Source organism: Rhinoderma darwinii, chromosome 9, assembly GCF_050947455.1.
Source record: "Rhinoderma darwinii isolate aRhiDar2 chromosome 9, aRhiDar2.hap1, whole genome shotgun sequence".
Classification (NCBI taxonomy): Eukaryota; Metazoa; Chordata; class Amphibia; order Anura; family Rhinodermatidae; genus Rhinoderma; species Rhinoderma darwinii.
In genome coordinates this window covers 1,343,572-1,354,074 of record NC_134695.1, presented here as the reverse complement: position 1 = coordinate 1,354,074, position 10,503 = coordinate 1,343,572, and the positions used below count along the sequence as shown (strand labels likewise).

Sequence of the window (10,503 nt, the reverse complement as noted above, 5' to 3'; positions counted from 1 at the left end):
GATTAAGTCCCACACAAACTTTACCGAAGTGTCAGGAGTGTGAATAGACATCGCGTCCTGGCTGGAAGTGATGTCTATTCACTCTCAGGACACTTCAGTAAAGTTAATGTGGGTGTATGTGACATCACAGCGAGATCACGCTGTGCTGAGTACAAATGGACATGAATGGACAGAAGTGTATGACGCTGATTGGTCAGCATCATACACTTCTCTTCACAACGCCCACTTGGTCAAAGTTACTTTCCAAACTAAGTGCCTTATGAAACTATACGGGTAACTATGTTTTTTTTCTCATCTTCTTACCTGTGGGTCAAAGTAAAGGGTTGGAGAGGGAGTGGGGTGACATAAGAGATAATAGAAAAAAAGAAAAGGAAACATTTTAACAATGAACATTAAATGTATGTTTATGGGACTGCATTTTTTTGTCTTGGATTGTGTTCTTCTTGTCATTATTTTGTGATATTTTAAACTAATATATGTACAGTATATATATATATATATATATATATATATATATATGGTATGTAAAAAGAGAGTAGATAAGTGTCTGTGTTTATTTGTAGGCAAGTGGGTGACCTGAAGACTCAGTGCCATAAATACAGACCACTGACTATAACAGTGGTGTTGCATGTTTCTGTCTCCAGTGGGAAAAGCAGCCCTGAAGCACAAAAAGTAGCTCTAACAAGTGAAATGATATGCAAGAAGACTGAGAGAAGAAATACATTCATGAGCATATGTAAAGTTTCAGAATTTGGGCAGAAAGCAGTGACGGATCACAATAGGGTCGTTTGGGGCGGCCACCTGGGGACCCATGGCTGCCTAAAGAGTAAAAGGGATAGATTAGAACGAACTAAAACTAATACACATATAAGCAATTATGTGTATGAGGACCTAAAAGGAGGAGCTGCTATAGGTGGGAGATAATGATGATGACCAGTAGGTAACGATAAATAAATGGATTTAATAATGATAGGCAGGCAACGCCTTTCAACGTTGGACTAACGTCTTCTTATCATTATTAAATCCATTTATTTATCGTTACCTACTGGTCATCATCATTATCTCCCACCTACAGCAGCACCTCCTTTTAGGTCCTCATACACATAATTGCTTATATGTGTATTAGTTTTAGTTCGTTCTAATCTATCTCATCAATTGCAGTAACCTTTATGGTTTACCGGACCGGACCTGGCTGCAGCTGTTTAATCCTTTTACCAGTATTGTGCCGATTGATTGCACAAATTTACAAGGTGAGCATCTGCCTCCGCTGCCTTGTTCAATGTTATTTTTGTTACCACCATTTATTTTGCACTATGTGGCGCCGTGTTTTCTTCTTTCTCTCCTACAGCTGTTTAAAGAGTAAAAGCACATTGCAGTTTTGTCATGTTTTTTACCGTGTATCGCGGAAAAACCACAACAAAACTGCTTTGTGTATAACATGCAAAGGGACCTGCAGACATAAGGTCAGGTGATCATGTTTGCAGGGCTTTTTACTGTTTAAAGACCTGCAGACATAAGGTCACATGAGCAGGTCCTGAAACATGAGACTAGAGCAGCAAGACTCCATAGAAAAGAATGTGAGCTGCTATGTAAGTATATGAGTTCTGTATTTAGGGGGTCTGGCCTGGGGTCTGTACTAGTATAATGGGTCTGTCTTAGTTAAAGGGATCTGGGGTCTGTATTGAAGGGGTCTGGTCCGTGGTTTATATTAGTTTAGGGTGTCTTGGATCTGTATTTAGGGGTCTGGCCTAAGGTATGTATTAGTTTAAAGGGTCAGGTCTGAGATCTGTATTAGTTCAGGGGGTCATGTCTGAGAGTCTATATTTAGAGGTCTGGTCCGGGTCTGTATTCTAGGTCTTTGGACTGAATTTATTGGTTTGAGTTAATGTATAGGCCTGAATTTGCTTAAAGATCTGGTCTGCACTAACTTAGGAATCTGGTCTGGGGTATGGAATAATTTAGGTAGTTTGGTGTCTAAATTTTTGTGTTTCTATGGAGGCTGGAAATGGCTGCAGAAATGAAGGGCAATGATATCTCTGCAGGAAACTCTGCATTTTTCAGGAGAAGTCGCCATAATGGTCTGTGTCAGGTGGAGAACAAAATAAAAGAGAACGACTTCCATCAGAGAAGATGTCACCTGTGAGTCACTGGATTTATAGAGGAGCTGTCATCTGTTCTCACATGTCTGTTATAGAAAATCCTTGTATTCCACAAAAAGTCTGTGTAGGCGAGTACTATTCCCCTTGTCAAGAGGATGTATCTCTACACAGTGTTATACCGTTAGAGATGCCTGAAGACTGTCAGTATGTAGGGACACAGCCCTTTGACATAGGGGAAAAATAACACCCATTTGTCAATGTTCGAACAGAAAGGTTGTGTGGACTATAGACACTTCATGGCAAAGCAGCGGTGAAGAAGGGGGGCGCAAGTTTGGGAATCAGCCCAGAGCTTATGGTCTACTTAATCAGCCACTGCAAAGGGTACACAATTTGGTTACCTTACCTGGTGTGCTCTTCATTCATCAGTATGTAGTTAGTGGCTAAAATTTAGGTCCATTGTTGTATGCTCACACATGGCAGATTTGTTGTAGTCATATATGCGACTGTCCCATTCATCTGAATGGAACTTGCAGAAATCCATGCACATGCTACAGAAACAACCCCAGTCACATGTATGGAACTGATTTTCAGTTGCAGACATTTTTGTAACAAATCTGTCATGTGTGAACTTACATTTATAGTGAATTAACTGCTTGTCTCAATAACATAAAAATATTTTGTTGGAGAGGTTTGCGTGATTAAAGGAAAGGTATCAATTGAATTAGTAATCTTGAAGAATGCAATAAAAGAAAATGAGCAATTCACTTTGAGCATTGTATAGACAAAATTATTTTCTGCTATAACTGGAAAGTTTCCCCACAACTTCATCTTGTATATCATATTTCCATAGCTTTCAAAGGTAAGTTATTAGACTGACTACCATTAACCCATTATAATCTTCCAGCCAGTCATGTACATAGGAGAGGGGCCCTATAGCAAAGGTCATACTTGTTTCCCTATTATGCGGCCAATTTTTGTCACGTAGAACAGAAGGTCTTGTTTACCCCTTTATGCCCTTTCCATGACATGCGGCCAATTCCCCATACTCTTGTTTGCCAATAATGCAGTTTCTCTGTAGAGGGGAGTCCTGTACGAGTACTTGATACCTTATAGCAAAGGGGATGGGACCAACCAAGACTTAGCCTCATAGCTGCCACATGCTCGTAGGCCCTTGCTTCCAATAATGACCACATGTAGACATGTAACCTTGCAAGGAGTGACAGCACGTGGCAAGCATGGAAGCAAAACACCAAACTGAGAAACTTTTAGCTGATAATTCCACTATTGCAAATGATATCCATAACTTCAGATTGCAGTGATAGGAGCTCCAAGACACCATGCAGGTCTGTAGGCAGAAGAAATGGCAGCAGCCATAACATGTACTTTTTGTAGTATCCGCTTTTTATTTACTTGAAATCAGAATAAATACACAACCCTTCCCCTTAAAACTCTGTTTGTAAACAATAGAAAACCTAGAAAACCTTACCATGTTCTTTGGCCTGTCTTTTTGTTTGGTTTGGCACAGCAGGGATATCCCGTAAATATGAAAATGGAATATTATCCCTGGAACGTTTAGACCGGCCTCCCCTAAATTCCCCTCCTTCCCTTAGTTCAGAATAACATGTACAAGACGTGTTAAAGCCCAAGACAGCCAGACTTCATCTAGGAAAAGTTCAAATGGATCAGTTATAAAGTCCCTGATAAAGGGCTTCCTCCATTCTTGTTCCTTCTCTGTCCCTAATTTCATCACAGGGATAGCGTGTTCTTTGTAGTTCCACTTAGCCACACATGCAGGGGACTCCATGTCGTCTTAGGTCCTTTAGCAGAACTTGAGTCTGACAGGGTAATCTGTGTCCTGAGGGGAAAAAAATAAGTTATTAGGATAACAGCATAATAGGACTGTTCTACTGTATACCATCTAATCTAATATCTTTTTTTTTTTGTTAAAGCAGCATATTAAATGAAAGCGTTTTTTTGTGTAATACGCCGTCCATACACATGTCCATATTACTGATCCAAGTGGTACAGATCCGTAATACAGTGCCCATAGGTTGCTTTGGGCCCAAACTGTACCCCCATGGGCACTCAATTTTATCTATGATTCAATAAGAAAAAATATTGCAGTATGTTCAAACGCATGTTGATTTACAATGGTATTCGCCCAAAAAAGTATGGCTTCTAGAGGAGAATATATAGCCTCATGGAGGCACCATACGACAGCACAGTGCCTATGCCTCAGTAATTTGCCATTGTACAAATTCTGTGCTTGAAGGTTTACAGTGTGCATTGACCCTTAGGTTTCTAGACTAAGGCCTCATGCACACTTCGGTTGGCTATCATACGGCCTCTTATAACGAACATAGACCGCACACAGATGGCTTCCGTGTGCAGTCCGTTGTTTCAACAAACCAAATGCATGAAAAGGCCGAGATTGTTCCGTCAAAAGCGGACAGGAGTAGGACCTGTTCTATTTTTGTCGGATCGGCCACACGGTTCAGTTAAAACAACGGAAGTGTGCATGGCCCCATAAAAATGAATGTGTCAGTTTGCTATCCATTAAAAAAACAGATAGCACACTGAAGAAAATAACTGAAGTGGGCATGAGGCATACAAATTTGAATTTTCTTGACCATAGCCATACTCAACTTTACACATTAGTAGGGTAATATTGGAGGAGTTCCAGGAGTTGTGACTCCACCGGTGTCCCATAAATGGGTGGTCTCATAAAGACATCTAAGAGTAGCTCCTATCTGAAAGGGTTTGTCTTTGATGAGACAAGCTCTTTAACAAATACTCCTCCAAACTATCAACAATACTATTTTAATGTTAAATATACAGCATTAGGTGACCAACCGAGACAACTGCCCATGGCCCCATGCCTAGTAGACCTTTAGTAAAAAATTAATGTATATTCCCAATTTTTCTTCGAACACCTATAAAATAAATTACAATTGACAGACCATTTGTGTCATCGTCTAACCATATTGTATACAAATACACAATTATGGAAACTGCTTTTATTAAATCATGTCACCCACCCATTCATTGTGATGGGGTCCTGAAGAAAGCTGCTGTGTGTCTGTGTGTCCTCCATTTTCGCTTATCCCATCGACAAAGTAAAAGCATTTTGAAAGTGCGCCTGAATGAGCGGTTGCAGAGTGCATAACACATGGGGTTGACTGTACTATTAACGTAGCATAACCAGTAACCCAGCTCCCACAATGTTGTTGGAATACAGTCCTTACAGAATGTGGACACTAGCACCATGATATTGTAAGGAGTCCATGTCAAAATAAAAGCAAGCAATATCGCACTTAATGTCCTTGCAGCTTTCTTTTCCTTGATAAGTGAATTGCTTTTCCTCTTTCCATGACGGGTTTTTTCAATTTTAGCCTTAATAACTGTTGATGGCAAAGCTGTGGCTTGGGATCTGGATGATTTCCTAGATATCTCACGCTTTCCTCCATTTGCTTCTTTCTCTAGATCCCCCCGTCCAAGGGTGTCATTGGACTCATGAGAGTCTGTGGGTGTGCGAACAACAGTGCTGACCATTGGTAGGCGTATGACAGCTGAGCAAATGCTTTTCATCTCATATGGATGTTCATCTCCATCGGAAGAAGAGGAGAGTGAGTCTGCAGAAGCGGCGTCTTCCATAGTATTCCAGCTCCCATTACTTTTGTGTTGAGGATAGCTTCTTAGTGATGGACTGGCCGCAAGTTTACTAGGAAAACAGCATGCTCTCTTGACCCTTGACACTGTTATTTGTGATCTGGACAATCTTTCTGATTCTCCCATTCCACTGCTACTACCACTTCTGGCACTCCCCAAGGGGCGAACAATGTTTTCTGTCTCCGAGCCTTGTAAGCAAGCCAGTTCTCTGCTTCTGTTCTCTGTTTCTCTGTAAATCCTCCAGTACAGTATAATCATGATAGTTACTGGCAAGTAAAAGGCAGCGATGGCAGTGCCAAATGTGATAATAGGTTGTGACAAGAACTGGATGTAGCATGCGTCAGGTTCCACTGTTCTTTCCCCAACAATATACTGCCAGCACAATATAGCAGGTGCCCATAATATAAATGATATAATCCATGCCAACCCAATCATAATAGCAGCTCTTCTTGGTGTTCTCTTAGCTCTGTATGTAAGTGGCCGAGTAATTGAAAAATAGCGGTCGAAGCTTATTATCAGCAGGTTCATTACAGAAGCGTTACTCGTGACATAATCTAGTGCCAGCCACAGGTCACAGGAAATACTGCCAAGTGCCCACCTACCCATTATAATGTAGGTTGTGTACAAGTTCATGGATAATGCACCAATGACGACATCAGCACATGCCAAGCTAAGTAGGAAGTAGTTGTTGACAGTCTTTAGGTCACTATTGACTTTGAAGGCCAAGAGAACAAGGATATTTCCGACTACCGTAATAAAAGAAAGAATTCCTGTTGTAAGGACAATAAGCACCACCTCCCACACTGCGTGGCCTCCAAAGGGGTCACGGTATGGATGCTCTGTAGCATTAGGGGTCAGCGGGTCAATAGTAGAATTGTTCATGATTGGAAACCAGTTGGTCATCGTTTCTTGCCCAGCATTCTGATGCAGGGCTAACATGAAATCTTTGAGGGAAACAAGGGTGTGGTCTCTTTTAACCTAAGTATATAAACCCTTTATCCACTGTAGCTGAAACCTGCAAGAAAAAAGGAAAATCAATAGCAGAAGAGCAATGATTGACAATATTAAAGCTTAAACAAACTTTTTGGTACTGAACAGTACAGTAGTGACTTCCGCTGTTAACAGGCGGATAAGCTAAACAGTCACAGTCATAGTATAGAAATCTGCAGCATATTGCTACTACCGCCTGTTGCACCTGACACTACAGTGAGGTTTTGTGTTTTCACCTGTGTGTCTTTCTGTCATGTTTTCGTTTGCTATTCCTGAATTTCTTTATTATTCTTTAATTTCTAGTTTCTCATCCGCCTCTCCTGCTACGTGTGTCTCTAATCTGAAACTAAACAAAGCCGGATTTATGTTCTCTGCTGTTGATTGCTGGAGGAAGAAGTTGTGTTACTGAAGGAGGGACCCCTTCCCCCCTCCCGTGTTACTTAAAGTAAGGGAGGGAGAAGTGGTTGGACGGGTTTAGTTTTCACAAGTAAAATGATTAAAAGAAGGAGGAAGTGAAAGAGAGAAAGAAGAATTGCTGTAAAGATTTTAGAATGTGAACCATATGTTACCAAAACAGCAGCTTGTCTTCTGTAGCACCTCCTCTGGCTGCACCTGTACTCTTACTCTTCTGTCTATGGGTTGCTTCATCTATCCTTCCCTGTAACTCATTCCATTTGGGTTATTTTCTTTCTTTACCTACTGTTAATGTGACCTAATCCTTCTGATATCCTGCCCTTTTTTGGTGTCTGCTCCGAGTCTCATTATATTGATAATTATTATTATTGTTATTTTTTATATAACATCATCTGCCTCTGCGGCATTATTTGCATAGTAAAACATTTAGGTAAAACATTTATAACTATAACAGAAAGACATTACAACATAAAACACTACTCAAACAAATAAAAACAGAATGTAGACGAGATATGTCAGATGAGAGTGCACTGCCCCTAAGAGCATGCAATCTAAGATTTAAGGGTTACAAATAATGACACAATGATAATGACACTTCCTTCTTAAAGGGTTTTCCTACCACATACTGTATATTTATGGCATACCCATAAGATATGCATTAAATGTCTGAATAGTGGAAGTGCTTGGACCATCACGACCACGATCACAAGGCTGTGACTGCAAGGGAGCTGCGCCACTCTTCACCTATTTCACATGGGAGGCACTACACTGTCGCAATGGCTCCTAGTATTTATGGCATATCCTATCGATGTCAATGTGGTGGAAAAACATCTTTAAACAGGTTTTTGGGTTTTATGTAAATAAAACAATCATTCTGCAAAGTAAAGTTATGTAACTTTCTCATATACTTTTCCTTACCATTTATACGCTCTCTGTTTGCTATCAGCAGAGCGTTTACGATTACAAACAAATATTTGACCATACCTAAAGATAATTCTACACTTTAATTCGACTATTTAAAACAAAAACGTGGAGCATATTTTTGTATATCGTATAGATAGTTTCTACACATGATTGTAAGTATCTATCTATCTATCTATCTATCTATCTATCTATCTATCTATCTATCTATCTATCTATCTATCTATCTATCTATCTATCTATCTATCTATCTATCTATCTATTCAATTCAATTCAATGAAGCTTTATTGGCAGGACCAAATACATATTAGCATTGCCAAAGCAAGTGAGAAGTAAGGGAATGAGGGATAGGGACTAAGGGATTGGGGGACATCTAGGGTCGGGGTTATACAAGTCCATGGCATATCATGTCTCTCTCAGTCTATGGCATGTAGTGACATATTGTGCCGCTTTGCCCACTGTGTTTTCTTCTTCACCCAGCAGGATGTAGAGTTTCTCTTCCTCTTCCATGGAGCTGAAGTCCGGTAAGAGATCAGAGAGTCTCCTGAAGTGAGTGTCCCTCACTGCTGAGTATTTGGTGCAGTGTAGCATGAAGTGGGCCTAATCCTCCACGGCCTCCTGGTCGCGCTGTTGGCACAGTCGGCTCTCCCTGGGCTTGTAGGTCTGTCTGTGGCGCCCGGTTTCGATGAGCAGGTTGTGGGCGCTCAGTCTGTAGCGGCTCAGGATCTGTCTGTCTCTGGGGTTTGGCAGTTTCTCCAGATATGGCGCCAGTTTATATTCTCGCTGTATATTGTCAGTTTCTGGGATGTCTTTATGTCGTTCCTCCAGTCACTGATATACTCCTCTTGGCCTTTGTTTATTGTCTCCTTGATTTCGGCTTTTGTGAGGCCGCGCTGAGTGACATTTTCTTCAGGCCGGGTCAGGGTGAGATGTTCTGGGGGGCCTGGTTTACCTGGGACCCCTTGGTGTAGCAAGGCTTTATGGTGATAGGAACTTTGCCTGCTGTTGTGTAGATGGGCCCAGAATGATAGCGCCCTTATCCGGATTGTGAGGTGCAGTGGGAATCTGCCCAGTTCTGCCCGACAGGCACTATTTGTGGTACTCCGATGGACTTGGAGAAGGTGTTTGCAGAATTCTAGGTGGAAAATTTCTGTTGGGCTGGAAACCCACCTTGACCAGTCTGGATATGTGTCCGGACCCCAGGCTTCACTGGCATACAGGAGGATTGGGGAGATAATGGAGTCAAAGATTTTCAGCCAGACCGTTACTGGTGGCTTGAGATGATAGAGTTTTCTTCTGATGGCACAGAAGGTTTTGCACGCCTTGTCTTTCAGCATCTCTATCGCTTGTTTAAAGCTTCCTGATTGGTTGATTTCTAGGCCCAGGTAAGTGTACCTGTCGGTTGCTGTGAGTGAGGCGTTATTTAGTGTGAAGGTCGGGTGCCTGGGGGATTTTGAGTTTCTCTTCTGGAACACCATGATGTTGGTTTTCTTTGCATTGATGGGTAGTGCCCATGTGGAGCTGAATTTTTCTAGGATTTGCAGGTTGTCTTGGAGACCTTTCTCGGTTGGTGATAGCAGCAGAAGGTCCTCTGCATACAACAGAAATTTCACCTGGGTGTCATGGAGGGCGAGACCTGGTGCTGAGGAGGATTCCAGAGCTGTGGCCAGTTCATTGATGTAGATGTTGAAGAGCGTTGGACTGAGGCTGCAGCCTTGTCTGACTACTCGGCTCTGCTGGAAATCAGCCGTTCTGCTCCCGTTCACCTTCACGCTGCATCTGTTCTCTGTGTACGAGCTACTTATGACGTCATAGGTTTTACCTATCTCATATCTATCTATCTATCTATCTATCTATCTATCTATCTATCTATCTATCTATCTATCTATCTATCTATCTATCTATCTATCTATCTATCTATCTATCTATTCTCACTTTTTATAGACCCTAATTGGGATGCAATGAGAAATGTTACCTAGATATTTTTAGACATGTGATAAAGCAATGCAATTTGACATGTAGCTCGCTGTTACATAGAATATCAATAAAAGAAGTACAATTTATGAATCCGGTAGGTAGACATGTATTGCTTTCCAGGCCAAACTGTTATAGATAATAGCATTGAAAAAAAATAAAACCATGTGCCTTTACTTTTCATGCGCAATATTTTCACACTGGTCTTATGGTTTATGCCAGAAGAAGCAATTTGAAGATGAAACCTCCCCGCTGGAAGCAATGAATGGCACATCATGGTTCAATATTTAGGTTCCCTGACTACAATTTGCTTTAAAGAGGCCTTGTTACGTAAAAAGTACCCGGCATAATCTGAGAATACCCTTACGTTCCCATGGATCATTCAATGATCCTCATATACTTTGTCCATGTCTGCATTGTTTAAACAGGACTGCAG

At 41.2% G+C, this 10,503-nt stretch overlaps 1 protein-coding gene across 1 annotated transcript; it reads right to left on the bottom strand.

Moving 5' to 3' along the window:
* Nucleotides 1-3,534: 3,534 nt before the first annotated feature.
* Nucleotides 3,535-6,760, bottom strand: CHRM1 (cholinergic receptor muscarinic 1). The gene is made up of 2 exons (XM_075836820.1): nucleotides 5,138-6,760; nucleotides 3,535-3,954 (listed from the first exon to the last, which is right to left on the bottom strand). The coding sequence occupies exon 1, from the start codon at nucleotides 6,705-6,707 to the stop codon at nucleotides 5,142-5,144; it is 1,566 nt and encodes a 521-aa protein (XP_075692935.1). The 5' UTR covers nucleotides 6,708-6,760; the 3' UTR covers nucleotides 3,535-3,954; nucleotides 5,138-5,141.
* Between the last annotated feature and the right edge of the window lie 3,743 nt (nucleotides 6,761-10,503).

Coding starts and splice junctions, on each gene's coding strand:
- CHRM1 (XM_075836820.1), bottom strand. CDS start 6,707: ATGTTAGCCCTGCATCAGAATGCTGGGCAAGAAACGATGACCAACTGG.